General features: G+C 42.0%; 1 protein-coding gene and 1 long non-coding RNA gene across 2 annotated transcripts; both read right to left on the bottom strand.

Annotated features, from left to right (window-relative positions):
- Window positions 1-11,098: 11,098 nt before the first annotated feature.
- Window positions 11,099-13,616, bottom strand: LOC102780648 (interferon-induced protein 44-like). Its single transcript, XM_087836393.1, has 7 exons — window positions 13,607-13,616; window positions 13,265-13,298; window positions 12,561-12,756; window positions 12,185-12,337; window positions 11,917-12,088; window positions 11,724-11,824; window positions 11,099-11,512 (listed from the first exon to the last, which is right to left on the bottom strand). The coding sequence occupies exons 1-7, from the start codon at window positions 13,614-13,616 to the stop codon at window positions 11,345-11,347; spliced, it is 834 nt and encodes a 277-aa protein (XP_087692519.1). The 3' UTR covers window positions 11,099-11,344.
- A 4,131-nt stretch (window positions 13,617-17,747) lies between these two features.
- Window positions 17,748-18,702, bottom strand: LOC148096296 (uncharacterized). The gene is made up of 3 exons (XR_015717223.1): window positions 18,672-18,702; window positions 18,328-18,508; window positions 17,748-17,958 (listed from the first exon to the last, which is right to left on the bottom strand). It is a non-coding gene; the product is annotated as an uncharacterized LOC148096296 (long non-coding RNA).
- Between the last annotated feature and the right edge of the window lie 1,951 nt (window positions 18,703-20,653).

Below are 20,653 nucleotides of genomic sequence, written 5' to 3'. Positions count from 1 at the left end.
AAGTTGTTTGCAAACTGCCACTTAAATGTAGGAGAATAAGAAGCTCTCTTTCATGTTGTACTGATTGTCTGCCTCAGTGATTTTGTCTCCTGTTTTCTTCAGCCACCTGGATTTGCTGCCTGTGCTGAATAAAGGTTCATTTTTCATCAAACCAGTCATGGAGTCTGCATTTGGTTATTAATTTCTATGCGCAAATGAAGCAATGAATCAGCATTGAACTATTTCAATTGTATTGAAAGTAGGTTCTAGTGGTGAAATGGGAGACAGCAAAACAATGTCTCAGTAATTATGTGCTGAATGTAACTTTTTTTTATGACTGATACAATACAATTTTGGAGAGCTGGATTGACTTGTAAGTTGATCCTGTAAACAGTTGTATTGTAGCAGCTGAAAGAAATTGTACTGGGGGAAACCGGATGTGCTGGGATGGTAGGGTGTGCTTGTGTAACTTGGTCAGGGTATGATTATGTACATGGGACAGGGATGTAAAGATTTTTAATCACAAAATATTTTTTCCACTGTCTTGGGTTTTTTTTTTTTTTTTTTTTTTTTTTTGCTGCCAGCTACTCCAGCTTTCAAAAATACATGTTTACGTGGGAAGCAGGCATTACAAAGAATCTTTCATTCTGTTGCAGTAAAGATGGGTTCAACCATTCATGCGATTCAATCAGGAGACGTCATGGTCCACCTGTTTTTGTTGGGTTTTCCTCCTGCACCGAAGTAAGCTTTGAAGCAGTGGTTCAAGGAAAATGCAAATTCGAGTTCAAAGCTTGTATCAAAGCATCGGTGTCATATGGCCATCACTACTAATCCTCCCCCCCAAAACATGACAGCTTCATAGAAATGTTGTAGTTCGTGGCTATAACAAATAATGACCATGTGGAATACAATGGCTCTTTTTAAATGTAGGTCTTTCACTACTGAAAAGTAAAAGTATCTAATCATGAATTCTTTATAGGTCAGTGAAATTCAGCCAACGTGCTCTACAGGTAGTACAGGACACATTCATTAGCAGAGACATGCAAAGCCCAGCCCAGCCTAGCCTTTTACTGTTTTAAAGCACTTTAAGTAGTTTCTTAAGTAGTTACTTTAAAAAAACGCAATGCAGAAGTGAGTCTAATATGCAATGGCAGCGAACTTCACAACTTAGCTGACCTGTGTGACTAGGAGGGTGAGTGTACATGTAAGCGCTCAGAGGTAGGGTGGGGCAAGGCCAATTAAACACTTAAAACAAACAACAGAATTTTATTTTATTTTTTAAAAAAGTCTAAAACAGCTCTTCATGGACTAGCACCAGCTTACGTTATTGAACTTCTACAGCTCTATGCCACTACGAGATCCCTGAAGTCATGTGATCAGGGCCTACTTGTTGCGAGGCTGAGAACCAAGTGAGACAGAGCTTTTGCCACTGTGGCCCCCAGACTGGAACTCTCTTCCTCTGAGCTTGAGATCTGTGGACTCTGTAGTCTCTTAAAAAACAAAACAACTAAAAACTCATCTTTTTGGAATAGTGTGTGGTTAACTTTTTGTTTTGTTTCAAATGCTCTGGTATTTCTTTATGGAGCACTTTGTGATCTTTGTCTTGAAAGGTGCTTTATAAATAAAATTTTACTTACTTACTTACTACTTATGTGCTGTGAAGCCAGAATCATAGCTTTATTGGATGGAATTGCTCATTTGTGGATCAACACTGCCCTCTGGTGGATCGAAGAATACTCATGTTTGCAAAACCAGGTGTAGAAATAATTACAATAACACTCTCTGGTAAACATTAGGTCTACACAATAACAACAATCAACTCATTAACTGAAATATAGTCTGTAAAGCAATGCTATTACACAGTTTACTGCTACAGTGTTGCTACTCTCGCACTGAAAGTAGTAACTAAGTATCAGCATGGCTGAATTTACTCTAAATGGAAGTAATTAAACACAAAGCTGAGAAGGTAAACTTATTAGTTTCATAAATAACAGTCCGACTCTGACTGAAAGTCCAACAAACTCCAGAATCTGATTAAGCTCCCAATTGCATAGCAAAGGAGGAGGCCAAGCACATATACGAGTCCTGATTTATATAACTACCTCGATGCTTGTATGGATTTATAATCTAAGTCAATAAATAAATATCCATCTCTCCTCTTCCGCCTATCCAACTCAGGGTCAAGGGTGCTGGAGTCTGGAGGCTTTATAAAACAAATGTGACTTAAAAGAATATCTTAAAATACACAAGAAATCACTGATTCACAGAGGACAGTCTAACATCAAGGACTGAAATGATTTGAGTTACACAGCAGACAGCAGGTTATATGGATATAGCTTTCATTTTTCTTATAGTTAACATTTTTAACATACAGTAAATAACAAAAAGTACAAAAGTACATGTATTGATTTTCTGTGAAGGTTATTTGGATTTAATTTGCAAAAGAAAAAAGTTAAAGAAAATAAGAACAAAACAAACTTTAAAGTATTTAAAGTATTTTTGTGTGACTGTGATTGTAATGATGGCAAAGCAAAATCAGCCAAAGAGTAAGCTGAAGCTACCCGAAGCTACTTATAGTTTCATTTTCTAGGTATGTACTTGAAGTATAAGTTGCAACTTTGTTTTTGTGCAATATGTTGCCCGCTAATGCAGTATTTGGCTGTAAGGCTAGTCCATTTGTTAAGCTAGTTACCTGCGATTTTGGAGGTCGCCTGGGATAGCATTGATAGTACAACTTGGCATAATTAGAAATTAATTACACAATTTGACATATGCTATGTAGTAGCAGGGTGGTATATAAATGCATATTATGCTGCACATTAGTTTTACCCTTTTGAATTTCAGTAAACCTGTTGACAACGCTCATCGGTCTTCAGAGTGGTGATATAAGAAAGGTGTTAATGCCCCTGCATCAGACATGCACCCATAATGGCACAGTGTGCTTTGAGGTAGGAGCCAAAAAGGGTGTCGTTTGTTTGTGTGAGCACCTGTGTGTACACCTGTGAATATGAGCGCGCTTGTATTTAAAAGGTTCCTTCATGTAATGATCTGCTAGAGCAGGGGTCAGCAACCTTTAACACCCAAAGAGCCATTTGGACCCAGTTTCCACGCAAAAGAAAACACTGGCAGCCACAAATACTTTGTGACATCTAAAATGAAGATAACACTGTATGTATATATATATATATATATATATTTTTTTTTTTTTTTACCTTTATGCTTTGTGAGTGTGTTGCTTATGAAATCCATGAAGTGCTACAAGGAAAATTACATTTTATTTATGTAATGAACACATTTTGAACTCTTAAAGAAAGAAAGAAAGAAAGAATAACAAAAAGGAAAGACACCCAGCTGAACTAAAATGATCCATGTAGCAAAGAAAAACTGTTGTGAGCCGCCACCCTTATATCGCCTTTGGGCTTTTGGAGCATAGCAGAACCTTGACCTGACTTTTAAAAAATAATTGGAAAAAAGCACTATGCTACTAAAAAAATAAAAAATAAATATTTGCAAAATTCTGAATAAATATTTATTTATTTACTTATATTTATTTTACATGGTAAATGTATGTGGCGGGGCTTGGTCTGCAGTACCGCTGCATGGGAGGCGTACGCACCTGAGCTGCGCCCGCAATCACGCCTCGCCGCCTTAAAGTGTGTGCTCTCTTTGCTGTTGTGTTGTCGGGTTGTGAGCTGAAAAGCTACAGCCGACTGCATGCGTACAGCAACTGTGTGTGAAAAGTGGTCAATAAAGAGATGCTGAAAAGCATGTTCATGCAAACATCGTCAGGTCTGCCGTGATGTGTTTACAATGGAACTTCTGCTCCTGAACCTCTGCGCACAGTGAAGTCACTTTCATCTTTACGCAGGACTGTAAGATGTCATCTGTGAGGTGGGAGCGGTGTTTGTTTTTAACATAGTTCACGGTGGAGCTGCTGATATAATGTGGATCCGAAGATCCATAATTGGCTTTTTTGTGGGCGATCGTGGCTCAAGAGTTGGCAGTTTGTCTTGTAATCGGAAGGTTGCCGGTTCGAGCCCTAGCTTGGACAGTTTCGTCGTTGTGTCCTTGGGCAAGACACTTTACCTACCGCCTACTGGTGTTGGCCAGAGGGGCCGATGGCGCGATTAACAGCCTCGCTTCTGTCAGTCGGCCCCAGGGCAGCTGTGGCTATAACGGTAGCTTCCTCCACCAGTGTGTGAATGTGAGAGTGAATGAATAGTGGAATTGTAAAGCGCTTTGAGGTTCTCAAAAAGCACTATATAAATGCAATCCATAATTATTATTATTATTACCTGGGGTTGAAAGTCTCGGTAAATGCATGGCGTTTCGGCGAGTATAGCGGTTTCCGCGAGTGTGATGCTTATTTTGAGCGATGAAAAATAATAAAATATAATTTTATTTTTATATTTCAAGATCACAATAATCTTTTCAATTTAGATGTTTAAAGTTTAAAAAGAACTAATACAAAAAAAATACACTTCATTTAAATACTTGTAATTTATTTTTCCTAACCACGCGGAGCCGCAGTATAAGGACTAAAGAGCCGCATGCGGCTCCGGAGCCGCAGATTGCCGACCCCTGTGCTAGAGGGTGTGGGGGGGCCACAGCCCCGTCCTCCAGGGCATGAAGCAGGTATGGAGGAGATCCAGACTCCCGACATCCAGAGGCCCTCAGAACACAAGAGACCAAGGAAGACCAACAGAGGGGCAACCGCGCCACTATCCCAGAAAGAGCTGAAGAGAGCACCAGTCGAGGGGTCACTCAGCGGCCGTGGAGCAGAAGCCGGGGGGGGGGGGGGGGTTGCAGTGACGTGTCTGTGGGCTCCGCCGGCAGCCAGATGTGCCAGAATGACCGAGCCCCAGGCCGAGAGGCCAAGGGCACTCCACCCCCCAAAGGGGACCAAGGTTGCCCCAGGAGTGAGCCGGTGCGTACCTAGACGCCCATCCCTGGACACCAAGAACCACCAACGCACCGATGTCTGAGGGCGTCTGCCACTGGCAGGGGGAGTGGTGGGGGGAAATAGGTCTCTGTCACGATCCGCAGTGGCAGACCGAGTGGAGAGTGTGTGGAGGACTCAGGTGCAGACACAGGCGAAGACACGAAACTGAGTTCAAACGAAAAGCGAGCCTTTATTTTGGCTGATGACATGGGGGTCAAACAAGGCAGAAGCACAGTGACGAAACTAAACTATAACTAAACTGGGAAACTGGTACTATGATGCCACAGAAAACTATGAATACAAACATGGTGGGTGAGAACACAGACGACGCGACGGACTGCATGAAACACAGAGACTAAATACGCATAAGGGATGATCAGGGGAAGTGGCCACACATGGGAGCACAGCTGACACACATGAACCTAAAGACAGGACAGGAGAAGTGGAACTAAATACCCTGACATTGAATACAGACTTTCAAAGTAAAACAGGAAACATGGAGATTAGACATGACATGAACTAAACATAACCACGCAGACATGACACATGAACCAGGGAGACTGAGTACAGGGGGAGATGACATAAACAACTAAGAAACAAAGGACTAAACAGCAATCTCAAAATAAACTAGATGAACTAAACTAGGGCACAAATTAATACAAAAGATACATAAAACTCAAACACTGGGTCGCTCGACCCAGGACCATGACAGGTCTCCATACCTTGGAGGGCCTGAGATGTCCCTAGAGAGGTGGAGTCTGATACCCGACCTGACATATAGACACAGACAAACAGGCACACGAAGATACAAACATCCATTCCCACCATCATGCTCTCATATGCAATTACTCAGCACTCACCCAACGTGGAGACAGACATAAATAGACACTGTACACACAATCACACTCCCCAAGCATACTCTATATGCTTGTTTATTTTACAAGCTCCATTCTTCCTTCACCTCAGTCCACTCTACAACAACAGTCTCCTGTTTCCCTTTCCAAAAACTCTTACAAATTCATCCATCATTCAGCTTCTCGTTTGGCTCTCGGCAAAGGCAGTCACACTTTTTCTCCTCTCCTCCTTCCCCTTATCTTCCCTGCTTAGCCTCTTGTGTCCTTGTCTTGTCTTGTGTGTATTACTTTCCCTGGAACACTCTCTCACAGTCTGTTCTCTAAACCTAAAAGAGAATTATGGATTTGATCAACTGGTCTCTGAATGCTATTGACACCCTTTTCTCAACGAGAAGTCTGGGCTCAGGAGAGCCCGAGTGCCCTGGAGGGACTTTCCCTGCCGGATACACGATGGACGGGTGGAAGAAATGGAGGGTCGTGTGCCTGTCGATCGAGGATGCTGAAGATATCTACCTATTCGGAACCATGATAACAGGATGCTTGCTGATCGGAGCTGGCTTGGCCCTGGCTTATCGGAGAATTAAGAAAGCGGAACTGGCTGTTCAAACCCCCCAAGGCTGCCCGCTGGGATTGAAACAATGGGACGAGGCGTGACTTCTCAGAATGGGCTCGAAAGCAGCATGGGTAAGACCTTGGAGGAGCTTACGGCTGCCGTGAATACTCAGAATAACACCTCTGAGCATATATTGGGTTACATCAAGGAGAGGTCTGCTGAGAATAACACCTCTGAGCGAAAGTTGGATTACATTGTGGAACAGCTCACTGCAGTCGTGAGTTCTCAGAATCGGCTCTCTGAGCACAAGAATGACAAGACCACGGAGCACAAGTTTGATAACATCATGGAGAAACTTGCGGTTCTCCAACGGGAGATGGAGAGACCAGTGTCGGAGTGTTAAAGAACAGCGTTGAAATTCTCATGAGCTGCTCGCATAAAAGAAAAATCAACAACATCAACAACATCAACATCATAATGCGGATATCCCTTTGGCGCCAGCTGTGGGCTCAAGGCTGGAGCCGAACAAAAACTCCCTGATAACGACTGTGTTTAGACTGTTCTTCCCATTCTATGCAAGGCCACCTGGGTTGGCTGGAAGACTGTTTACTTAGCCTGATAGGGCGAAGGACACTGTCTCAGCTGAACTATGGACACGCATACACTTACACGGATAAGCACTCACACATCCCCCCTCCCCTTCCAATGCCTTCGATGCTTGTTGCCTCCTGGGAACACGAGGCGGGTCTGGGCCTGCGCTGGAGTGACGGCGCAGTGGCAGGATGGCTGCTGTGTTGCCTGGGATTACTCCTCATCCCCTACCCAACCCTGTTGCTGGTGACGTGCTCTATAATGTTGTACTGTGGACATTTATGTGCTTTCTGTGCAGGGGAGTTTTTTTGTTTCCTGTTCTCATGCTGTCCTATAGCCCAGCATGATTAGAGATCTCTTTTTTTCCTCTTGTACTTTCCCATTGTAGTGTACATTTCAGTGTTTTTTCTGTAATGCAACTGTTCTCTGACTTGTATCCCCATGTGATGTCTGTGTTGTGTGTGTAAGGTCGGGGGCGGGTCCATTCCACTGCAAGGCAACCTGCATGTGGTGAATAAAATTTGAACTTGAACTTGAAATTGAACTTGATATCCAAGTTATTTGTTAAGGACTTCTCATGGGCCAAGATCACAGAATTCCTCTTTCTTTTATGTAACAGGATGCGATGATAGGGGGTTAGGACCCATTGACAAAGTGGAGAATAAACTCTCACACAATGCTGAAGACACGCCAATCGCCAGGGCTGTTACACACAATTTATGCAACTCAGGAAAGGTTACCTTGTACTCCTGTAGGACTTTACACACAGTGGACAGGTCTGTTTCCTTTTAATATTTTTTGAGCAGCATCTGTTTTGCCACAAGAACTTCATTTTTCAGATTTACATTATCTGTTACAGTACCAGCCACCACAGCCAGAGGGTGCAGCAGGGTAGGATCTCAGAATGTGCTAGATTTGGGTGCAAGACTAGATATGGCTCTCATCAGGTCATTATTCTTGTGTGAAAATCTAGTTTACAGTTCTTAAATGGCCCTATCAAGGATGATGAGCAGGGGTCTTTTCAGAGACTGATGGGGAGAAATGCTAGGGTTACCAGAGTCTGTATGACCCAAAGTTGAGAGCACAACACTGTCCCAGGTGTTTGCTCATTGTTTTCCTTTTCTTGGTTGGATGTGACTCATCCTCAGGTCAAGTAAAAATAGTGTCTGTATCTATATAAATAGATAAATAGGATACTGAACTATATGCCAGTTGCATTTAAGTGTTACACTACTGAAAGTGAAAGAAAAAAGTATCTAAACATGATTTGCTTAAATAATTTGTATGAAGTTTGCATATCAGCCACTGAACCTAAATGTTCTGCAGGTCTTGTTGAATTCATTTTATTAGAGAAGATAAAGAAACTCAAAGTATACATTTTCCTCTATTAATTAAACGATTGAAGGTTCAAATTAATAACAGCACTGTGTCTCTTCCTCCGTTCAACAAACTGAATGAACACAAGAGCACCACACCCAGGGAGTAAACACTTTTATTATGTGTCATAAAAACACACTATTAATGTGATTGGTCAATATAGCTGGGAGAAGGCCTACGGTTTAAACTTGGTCCTCCATTTTTGACCTTAGGTCTGTGTCTGGCTCATATTTCATCTTCTGCACCTTCTGGACATCTACCAGTCATAGGAGATAACTCTTCCAACTTCACTATGACAACAGTCTCTTGTCCTCCTGTCAAGCCTGTAGAAGTAAAGAGAGGGGAAAGAGAGACAAAGAGAGCGAGAGGGAGAGACAGAAAGAGCTCTACCTAACACCAGAATTTATAGGCCTGTTTTTCCTTTCGTGAGGACACACTGCAGAAAGGTACAAAATCAGCCAAGTCCCATGCTCAATTTCCAGCTTTGGCAGATTTCCCATCTAAAATATGCATCTATTGCTGATGTCTATAAACAGTACATTAAATTCCATTTCATATAGCTTTTAATTCCTGTCAGAGGACAAAGCGTGACAAGTGAGGGGAGACCTGGTAGGCACTTGGGAGAGCAAGCAAAGTACTAATATGAAAAGCAGGATTAGTCAAATGAACTGCTGGCTGAATTTAAAAGGAAAATGAAACGCACATAAAGGTTAATTTACATCACTGAGCAGTAACTCATCTGACAGTACATAATATAGGGGCAGTTTTATTAGACTGACACATTAAGTATACTCCTGACTGCAAAGTGCGTCTGGGCAAGATAAATGGTTACAAATGACAATAACCAAATAAAGGAATTACCAAACAAAACAAACAAACAAGCAAGCAAAATAAACAAGAAGCACTTTGAGAGTGAAATCCCTTGCCCAGGTAGTCTAAGTCTATATCTTGGGATACAGCCAGAACAGGTGAGCTATCCAGGGTGTATCCCGACACTGTGACAACTGGGATAGGCTCCAACACCCCTGTGACCTGTGGGAACTTTGCTTAATTACTGAACATTAATGGGAGATGCTTAGATGAACTTTACATATTGCTCTGCTAACAGATTGATGTGCTCCCTGTTCAGAAGGATAAAAACGGCAGTCTCACGGTGTGAAAGATTGCATAAAAGAGATACAGGTGGAAAAGGAAGGACACTGCTGACACTTACAGAGCACTTACTAAGCCAAAGACTAGAAAAATGGTGAAGCATTTCTTCCCTTTGGGTTCCATATGAACCAACGCAAAACACTGCAAGTCCCAACACAATTAAATATAAATTAAAATATGAAAACAAAAAGAACATGCTGTTCTCTGTAATAATGGTAAATGGACTGGTTCTTATATAGCACTTTTCTACTCTTCTGAGCACTCAAAGCGCTTTATACAACTTGTGCATTAACCCATTCACACAAGCACATTTGTCTAAGTGCTTTTTTTAGCTAACATTTACACACATTCATACTCCGATGGATGCATCGGAGAGCAATTTGGGGTTAGTATCTTGCCCAAGGATATTTGGCATGCAGACTAGGGGAAGCCAGGAATCGAACCACCAACCTTCCGATCAGTAGGTGACTTGCTCTACCACCTGAGCTACAGCCGCCCCACTAATATGGGCCTGCATGAATAAACTTTCTGAATCCTTTATCATCTGCAACTGAAAATAGTTGTGGATGATTGCTATACCTTTCTAATGTGACTTTGTTGTCCCTGGCTCCCTTTCTCTCTCTCTCCCTCCCGCTCTGTTCCTGTGCTACTGCCAGTGTAACTACCGCCCCTCCCCCCTCTGCCCAGCGCTAAGCACAAGGCTCGCGTGCGGAGTGAAGCGGCTCGTTCTGTGTACTAAAGCCCTGTGTCTTCCTGCTTGTTGTCACTTCTTCCGCAGTTGCTGTGTAAGCGCCTTGTTTTATAGCCACGTCATGTTATGTCTTGCCTAGCCATTCGTGGTTTAGCGCAAGATTCTTAGTTCTCATTTCATGTTTGTTTCCTTTTTAGTGTTCATGTACTTAGTGTTAGCATGTATTTTCCAACAATAAAGCTGCTGCCTTTCATTAATTATTCTGTGTCAAAGCCCAGTATTTGGATCCTAACCAAGCCTGCCACACAGCTCACTTTGTCTTTCCCTGATGAGCATCAGTAATAAAGTCATAGGCACAACTTTATTTAACTTCCTCATGTTGGCTAAAAACTATTTTACAGATATGATCTTAAACCAGGAGAGAGACACTGTAGTTGCTGACCTGATATCAAATGTAAACGTAGACTGAGCCCATCTTTGATGTTTGTTTTTATATCTACTCTTTCCTCTCAAACTTTTAAACAGCAGCGAGCAATACTTATACACTGTTTATTCCTACAATGTTCTTACTCTCACACTGACAGTAGTAACAAAGTATCAGCGTGGCTGAGTTTACTCTAAATGGAAATAATTAAACAAAAAGCTGAGTAGGAAAACTTACTAGTTTCATGAATAGTAGTCCGACTGTGACTAGAGGACAGATGATCTGTACCATCTGATTAAGCTCTCAAATGCATAGCCAAGGGGAGGACTAAGCACATATCCTGATTTGGACTTATATATCTAACTGGATGCTTGTATGGGTTGAAAACCTAAGTAATTAAATATCTATTCATCGATCCTCTACCACTTATCCAACTTAAATTACAGTTCTTTAAACAAGAAATCACTGATTCACAGAGGAGAGTCTTACATCAAGGGTTAAAATGATTTATTTGAGTTACACGGCAGATAGCAGTTTACAAGCATATATGTGTCATTTTTCATGCAGTTACCATTTTGAATATACCGTAAATAGCAAAAAGTACATGTGCTGATTTTCCTTGAAGTTTATTTGGATTTAATTTGCAAAAGAAAAGAAGTTTCTTTTCACACCCTTTTTGTGTGACTGTGACTGTAGCGATGGCAAATGAAACATGAGCATAATCACTTGAAGAGTAACTGAACATTTTCAGTTTCTAGCTCCCTCACACATTGATTACAGGTCAGGATTGTACGTCATTCAGGTAGTCCTCTCCATAGTCAATGATCTTTTTCAGTACACTCAGTATCAGTGAATCCACATCGTTATTTGTATCAGTTTCTTTGTGGTAGTTCTTCACGAGGAAGATGCAGTTCAGTAGAATACCCAGTTCCACGTTCACTTTGTCCATCTAAGTTTAAACAATATTACATTTTTAAAAAACCTGAAACTGTATTGTTGCACTAGTGATATAATTATAAATTACTTATTCAAATATTTGTACTCATTATAGCTGAGGTTTCTGTTCAAATATACTGAAATGTACAGCTGAATTAGAGATGTTATATTCATGTGTAAACTGTCTACAAACTCATAAAAGTTATGAAAGTCCTGGAACATACCAGCTGATTCAAGTGCTTGCTCCTGTAGACGTTCTTTATGTCTTTTTTGACTTCAGGACAGGCTTCATCAATTTTAGTGATAACAGCTATTTGTGGGATCTCTGCCAATACAGAAACCAATGCAATCATTTTATCTCATGTTTTTCTACTATTTGAAATCGTGACATCATACATGTAGAACATCTGCTCTCACCTTTGTCACGAGCATGTAGTCTGACTTCTTTCATCTTCTTCCATGTTTCATCATTGATTATGCTCACTGTGTCAGCAGGAATAACAAAAACCAGAATGTGGACTTTGTCATCGAAAGTAGGAGAACTGTTGTAGTTAGGATCCGATTCACGCAAGAGAGCTGTGGGTTTGAACTGGGGGAAAAAAAGCCAAATCACTTAAACCTTTTTGCACGATACAGTTTCTGTATCACAGACTGTGTACAAACATCTGGATGAAAAACATCATACCGTGTAACCTTCTTTGACATGTCCACTAATGGCAAGTTTGATGTCTTCCACATGAATTCCTTTCTCAGCGCCCCTCTCAAGCCCCATGGTGTCAGTGAAGACAAAAGGGTAAAAGGTTTCTGGATTTCCTTTCTGAATTTTAAATGTCCTGTACTGTAAATAAAAAATGTGGTGTTGTTATATTAGTGCCAGATACTAAAGATCCTAAACAGTTTTCAGAATAATTTACACACTAGTTGTGCTGACTATTTTTCACTGGTTTATAGTTTAATGCTTATAAAGCAGCTACCACTGCAGTGCGCTCCTGTAGTCATAGAAAACCTCAAAGGAAATGAGTGTGCAACTATGATAAGAATAGATGCATCCTCATACATACTGCAATGGTGAAACTGTCACCAGAGGTTGCGTCTGCTGAAGCTCGAGTTGCGATTTTGCCTCTTAAAGCACTGTCGACAGAGTTGATGAAGCTGGACTTTCCAGCACCTGGTGGTCCATGAAGCATGATTCTGAGATGCTGGACATCTTTGTGAGGCTTGTAATCTCTGACAAGCTGCAGTTCTCGCTCTCTTTCACTGTTCATAAAGAAAATTACAATAGGATTTAGTGTGCACTTACAGTTTACACAACAATGCTATGAACAAACACAAAATAACACAACAAACAAACAAAACACTTGAGGGGTGTACTACTGAGACAAGCTAACATCTATTTTCTACTTCCTGAAATTTCAGAAGCCTGAAATAACCAAATATGCATTTCTGTGTCACCATGTGAAACTATGTGAATTCCACATTGTGACTCAGAGGTTTGTGCTGCTGTAACAATTTGAATGTATAATATTTATTCAGCAGAGACTCACTACACTGACATCAGAATGAGCAAAAATGTGACACCCACAGATGGTTTTAAAGTCAAATTGAACGAACATTAAACATAAGTTACCACAATGATCAAACAGGTCAAAAGAGATTGATTTTGTGATATAAAATTGTGACTCTGGGATTAACACAGGTGAAATTAAATGGTTAATCTTAATAATTCTAGTACACCTCTCTAAGCAACCACACTCTTAATACTCACCCCCATGGTATGCTCCTCTCTTCTACCTCTAACACTGTAAAGTGAAAATGTTAATTGAGCCGCACTGGAAGGGCAACGTTTTAAATTAATTACACATTATGTGTTAAGGCTGTTACACACTGAACGCGTTGTGTTTTTGAGGATAATTCCTCCTCAATAAACGAACTGTGAAAACTAAAATTGAATCCAACGTCAAACGATGATGAGCTGAAAAAGTAAGAAACTAAGAAAACAGCAGCAGGGAGAATTTAACGGTTGGATCCAGGAGCTGAAGTTGTTTGTTCGTACATAGTTCTGGATGTCAGTGGGACAGTTTGAGGCGAGGCAGGGAAATTATTTTACTGAGCCGCATTGTGTAGCTGTGTGTCTGAGGTAAATAGTATGACATGACTATTTCCATTTGATTGTGTATTCAGTAGGCGTACCGTGTGAGTTTAGAGTGCACTTGTTGTCTGACGCAGTGGCCTTGTTATTCAGGTCATTTTATTCAGATCCAAAAAATCAGACAAATCGATCTTGGATCGCAAAAATACATCAATAAACAATTTCATCAATTCTGCTTTTTACCCATGGATTTCAGTAACGTTGCTCTGCCTGCTTGTTTACATTTCCTGGAATTGTTCAGCTCAAACGGTCAGTGTGAACAGCTGCAAAAAGAACAGATGAGTCTGAACAATATTTTTAAGATAGGAAATATTTTCACCGATTTTACACGTCCAGTGTGTAAAAGCCTCAAGTTTTGTCTTCAAGATTTTGTATCATATTTTAAATATCTTACGAGAAGGTGGTGAGCGATTTCCTGCAATTGAAATATGACAAAGTAAAAACATGTTAGCAACATTTTTCCATATTCAGTTCAGTTCTATTAGATTTTCCAGGCAATTGAAATGTTACTTTTTGCCACTTTCAAACCAAAGGACATTATGGTAACTTTTCTGTTGTAAAATAATTTTGCAAACATCTATAACAAATTCAGATCAAGATCACTCGAGTCTCCAGCATTTCCTGATTTCAAAACTGTTCAGTCAAGTCAAGCCAGTTTTACTTGTGTAGCTCAATATTACATGTTAAACCCACGAGGGCTTCACAAACATGACAATATAGGGCAAATCAAAAGAGAAGGATGAAGAAAACCACCAACAATGAATATGAAATGAAAAAAACTGCTTACCCGAAAATATTTTTTTAATATTCAACATTTTTTTGTCATCAACTATCTGTGAATTAAACAAGCAAAAAAGACAGTAAATTATAAAACAGTAAATTCTTTTAATTCTTCTTGAAATTAAATTATTTTAACTTGACACATGTCAACCAAATGTGAGATGACTTAATAAAGGTCAATCTAATAATTTAATAATTTAATAACTGGATTATTAACACAGTGTTACCGTACCTGAATGTCCAACTGTGCTGTGAAGTTGGTGTGTCTTAGTTGTTGTTCACACTGATGTAGATGATGTGTGACTTTGTATTTATAAATGTCCTTTCACTTTCTCTTTGGGTCATGTGACTTCTATTATTTGCTCTATCTGATGCCAGTCTAATGTAGTTGTAGCTGCATAGCTTCTTAATGTGTATGTGTCACTTACACCTATTTCTTAAAATTAAAAACTTACTTCTGTCATAATCCTGGGTTTTGTAACCAGCGTTTTCAGTTTTAGCCTCTGATATAGTTTTAATTACCTTTTTACCTCCACTCCAGTTGTGTTTTCATTCTGATTTAGTATTCATAGTTTTCTTTGTTAATTATTCTCAAGTTTTTCTTCTACTGTATGTTCCTGGTGGTTTTGAGAATTTATTGTCTTTTGGTCTGGCTTATTCCAAGTTACCTTCTTTTATCATCCCTTTCTGTTTCCTACTTGTGTCCCTGTATCTGTCTTGTGTCTTTGTGCTCTGGTTGTCTGTTTCCCTATGTAGTTGTGTCCATTGTTTTCCCATTCAGTCATATTTCCCTTCCTGTTTGCTGCATGTGTGTGTTTTAGTTCATGCTTTACTTTAATAGTCTCATGTGCTTGATATTGACCCCCATGCTTCCCCGTCTAATACTGATTTGCTCCCTGCTGTTTCGGTCTCATCTGTATTTATTGTGTTCCAGCATCAACGCTTTATTGGATCACATTGATCATTTGAGGCTCAACACTGTCCTCTAGTGGACCAACGTATACTCAAGAGGCACTGTAACAGTAGGTTGACATATGTTTGCAAAAACAGGTGTAGATATTACATCAGTAATTACTACAGATAACGCTCTGGTAAACATGACCTCGACACAATAATACAATGCTGTCATGGTCCTGGGTCATTTTGACCCAGTGTTCTTAGTTTTCCTGTGGTTTTGTATTTTGTTCCTTATGTTCATTAGATTGTTTGGTTTGGTATTTGGATCCCCCCCGTGTCCATGCTGTTATTGTGGTGTTTGTTCTGGTACCGTGTTCCCGTCCTTTGTGTTCTGTGTTCTCCTCATCCCCTCGTGTATTCATCCTTGTTCTCTGCCTCTCTCTCTGTGCTCATCTCTGTGTACTGTGTTGTGTTCAAGGTCCACATCTTTGTGTCAGTATTTTCAGGTTCGTGTCCTCCCCGCTCTGTCACGAGTAATTGTCCTCAGCTGCGTTCCCCGTGTGTTCCCACTTCCCTCATTACCTTCTGTGTATTTATGTCAAAGTATCCCTTTGTTCCGTGTTGCGTCGTCCTTCTAGGTTGTGTGCATTTCCCGCGTCTTCCCAGCGCCTCAGCTTTAGTTTCTCCCAGTATAGTTTTGTATGACTTCTTATGTTCCTGTTAATAAAGACCTTCCTTTGAGTTCATCCCCGTGTGTCTAGAGCCGTGCATTTGGGTCCTCTCTTGCCTTCACACTGCCGCCGCATGACAGAACGAGGCAACCACGAAATGGATCCAGTAGGCTCCGCCCGTGAGGGAGATATTCTCCGTGTACAGAGTCTGGTGAAACGAATAACCCACGCCTTGGACTCACGGACAATTTCCGTCGGACCTAACGCCATAAGGGCAATAATCGAGGGTAACCCTTACCTTCGCCAGCTCACCTGCTATGAGGGCTTTATTAATGAACTGAGCCGAGCCAAGGAGGCGTTACAAGCTCGTGAGCTGGCAGACAGCGTCTCCTCCCGGGATTCCACACCACAGCGACAGCAGACGGAGATCTCCGCCAGGCAGCCACCGCAGCGACAGCGAACTAAGCTCGCCGCGACGGTATCGCAGCAGCAGACGGGGCTCTCCGTATCGCAACAGCGGCTGCTAAAACGAGAGGGTTTTTCGGCGCCGCTGCTGCGGAGCCCTTCTCCTTCCCCTCTCAGCTCTGACCGTCGCTCTCCCGCTTCTTTCCTAGCAGCGATGTGGTCGGATGATGAAGAGGAGACCGTCACCCCCGCATCATCACCGGTTTTCCGGTTTTTACTCTAGTCACGTCTCCTGTGTCCCCGCTAGCCACGTCTCCTGTGTCCCCGCTAGCCACGTCTCCTGTGTCCCCGCTAGCCACGTCTCCTGTGTCCCCGCTAGCCACGTCTCCTGTGTCCCCGCTAGCCACGTCTCCTGTGTCCCCTGCACCTCAGTCACCTACCCCACCTCAAGCTCCATTTTCACCTGTACCATCACTTCAGTCATCAGTTCGATCTGCCACTCAGTCGCCCTTAGCTCCATCATCCACTCCTCCACCCGTTACACCTCCACCACAACCGTCACTGCAGTCCCCGGTTCAGTTTCCTGCAGCTCATCTGTCCCCAGTGCAGTCTCCAGTGTCCCCAGTGCAGTCTCCTGTGAAGTCATCAACTCCACCACCTACTCCACTCTCACCACCACCGTTACTCGGACATTAGTTCAGTCCCCTGTGCCAGTGCAGACGCCCTCAGTTCAGTCCTCCATGCAGTCATCTACTTCACCACCATTAGTAGCTCAGCTCCCCGTGTCTCCTGTAGCTCAGCTCGCACCTGAATCATTACCCAGATAGCAAGGAAACATTGAGACAACGTTGAGTCAATATCAGGCGACGTCATTGAATCAACGTTGAAGTGTGACGTTGACCTAACGTCACTCTTGCACCCTTTTTTAATGTTGAAACAACGTCAGGTTTTGATGTTGAATCAATGTTGACACCTGACATTGAATCTGACATTGTTTCAATGTCAGATTCTGATATTGAAACACTGTTGAGCTATGGTGTTGATTTTCCACCTCTTTCGCACAGTTGCTTTTTATTAAAACAACAGTTAAATCATGACTGGAAATCTACCTTTCTTTATAGGTATTTTAACCAATACTAAACTACTGCATGTTTCCATCAATACTTAAACCACCTAAACACATAATTGTACTTATTCCTCAAATTGGACACCCTTTATAAAAAAAACAACAACAAATGTCTCACATTGTATCATGTCAATATTAATATCCTAAAATAAGAAAGCATTGCATGTGATGTAACAGAGAAAAAAAATAAACAAAAAAAGGTCAATAGGCATGTTTCGTTTGCTAAATACTTTATTAAAAGACAGTTTCCTATTTACATTTATATGTTTCACAGAAGTTTGTAATTTTTTACTCTGGGATGGGGATGCATGATGTGCGTCCTGCACCACCCATACCCATACGATCTGGGGCGTATCGGAGCCATTTCTGCACTGCTTGTGCAAAGACAAACTTGGACATAGAGTTTGCCCCTAACTGCTGCGTCAGGCCATCTAGGAAAAAAATACACACACACAAACAAAAGTGAATTAGAGCACATGAATAAGCTCTTGTTAACTGTCTTCAGCGGGGAGAAAGTATGTAAACTCCTAGGCTGATAAACATGAAAGTCACCAGGCGTAAATCTGCAAACTGCCGCATTTGATTCCCAAAGAGCTATGAGCGGAAAAAGTGATAAGTCTTAGCATGGTGTGCCGTGTATCCTTTAAAACAAAATAAACATGGGGTCCTCGAGCTGTACAACTACAACCCGAGGACTAAACAAGCCAAAGACCAAAGACTCCATCTCCAGATTAACCGGACATGAAAGTCTTGTTATTAAGAAAGACAAAGTAATATAGCAAAAAAACTGTAAAACTTACCACCATATATGCATTTGCAGAGCGCTGTATCTTTAAATGACATTTTTTGCTTTGTCTGGTCCTTGGTTTTTTTCCCTGCCCAGTTGAGTACCGAGGCCAGCTCGTTTGTAATGGCATAAGCCATTACACGGCGGACTCGCACCTCCAGTGTGGTCCCTCCAATCAAGGCAAAGCGTCTCACCTATAGACACATTTTAAGAGATGAAATTAGCGTGTCTCATGTCTTAAATGTGTATGCAAGTGCTTGTGTGTTTAATCAACAGGCCGTTGTTATGTATTTAAATCACATCTGACAGCTATTACACTTTATAGTTACAAAGTGTACATAACCTTTATATACTTACCATTGCCTTATTTGCCTCTTATGATTGAAGAGCTGCCTCTGCATTGTTTAGCTCCTCAATGCTGTGCAAGGGCAAATCCAGAGGCAGTACCCCAGCATCTACCGATTCATTGCAGCAGGGATGGCGGATGGCTCTGACCTCCTCACGGAGTTCGTTAACAGCTGTCGTCAGGTCTGACAGCATAGCTAAAATCTTTTGTGAGGTCGCATCTGTTTAAAAAAACAATTCCAGAAAGATTAATGGCTTAAGCAGTGAGAGGCGAAAAACTAATGAATAAATAATAAAACGCAGTTTACGTGTGGACAAAAGGTGCAAACGCAAGGTAGGTGAGCGTGCATCGTAAAGTTAGGTGAGCGTGCAACGTAAAGTTAGGTGAGCGTGCAACGTAAAGTTAGGTGAGTGTGCAACGTAAAGTTTGAATTGAGTGCGAATCGAAGCGGCCGCTTCGATTCGCACTCAATTCAAACTTTACGTTGCACGCTCACGTTGCACGCTCACCTCACTTTTAATGATTGGAGAGCACCCGGGTGCTCTCCAATCATTAAAAGTAACAAAGTCATTGAACACATTTATACAGTTACCTTTACGTTTATCAATCATATATCACAGATTTACAATTTTTTGTAGTAGTATGCTAAAAAGCAACTACAGAGCGAAAGTCTGGGTCAAGCGCCGAGGCGACGGCAAGAACAAAGAAACCCTCGAAGCGTTAAAGCTAGCTTTGTAAGGGAATATAACGGAAAAGTATGAAACAAAAATGTTTTCTTTGTTGACTTTGTTCGCAGTGCAATTTATTTGTTGCCGGATTGTAAGATGAAAGTAGACACAATTTCGGGCTCCCACATTTTGTCCGAAACTTTACATTAACAAGTTTGTTTGTTTTTTACTGTTATTCAAATGCAACCGTGGAAATGACGAATAGAACAAAAGTCATTCATTCTTACCTTATATTAATCGTGGTGCAGGCCAGTGCAGTGCATGAACTGATGCCTTCTCCGGTCAATTCCGCTGAGAGTAAATCTAATGTCCCGCTCTACTGTACAAGACAATGGTTACCTGAAGGGATGTACCACTGTGAGAGGGGGGGCTATGGAATAGTCCAAGTGTTAGCAGCTTTAATTTCCTGCTCAACCATAAATCAATGGTTTTTCAACGTGATTGTTGTCACCTTGTCAACTATAAATAGATCAACAATCAACGATGACAGAACAACAGTGAATCAATGTTATTTCAATGTCAGTGTCAGGTTTCATCAGTATTTCAATGTTGTTTCAACATTGATTTTGTGTTGACATTTCAAGCCTGACGATTCTGATGGTTCAGATGGAAAATCAACATCTGTTCAATGTTTCCTTGCTATCTGGGTAGCCCAGTCCCCTGTAGCAGTTCAGTCTTCTGGTCCGCTTAACATCCAGCCAGGGGACCCAATACCCTCTGGTTCTACATCAGCTTCTGCTGGAAGCTCGGATGAGTCCATCCAGCACTCCGCGGCTCACACGCCGCCACCCGCCTCGTCCGCTGGGGGTTCTGGTGAGCCCGGCCAGCACTTCCTCGTCTCCACTGGGGGTTCTGGTGAGCCCGACCAGCACTTCCTTGTCTTCGCTGGGGGTTCTGGTGAGCCCGGCCAGCACGTCCTCGTCTGCGCTGGAGGGTCCGAGGGGCCCGTTCGGCCACCTGTTTCCGCTGGGGGGGTCTGAGGAGCCCGTCCAGCCATCATCGTCATCCTGCAGCAGCCTCGTCATCCACGCCTGCAGCAGCTTCGTCATCCATGCCTGCAGCAGCCTCGTCATCAACGCCTGCAGCAGCTTCGCCGTCGCCAGCTTCAGCTTCAGCTTCGCCGTCGCCAGCTTCAGCTTCAGCGTCGCCTGGTCCAGCCTCCGCATCCGCTTCAGCATCGCCTGGTCCAGCGGTTGTTACACCGCCGCCCAAGGTACGTCCAGCACCTCAGCGTCGTCAGCCAATTTCTGGGCCTCTAGCCAGAC

Source organism: Neolamprologus brichardi, chromosome 23, assembly GCF_056152115.1.
Source record: "Neolamprologus brichardi isolate AB-2024 chromosome 23, ASM5615211v1, whole genome shotgun sequence".
NCBI classification, from domain to species: domain Eukaryota; kingdom Metazoa; phylum Chordata; class Actinopteri; order Cichliformes; family Cichlidae; genus Neolamprologus; species Neolamprologus brichardi.
Note: the sequence above shows the minus strand (reverse complement) of the source record. Positions and strands in the feature narration are given on the sequence as shown.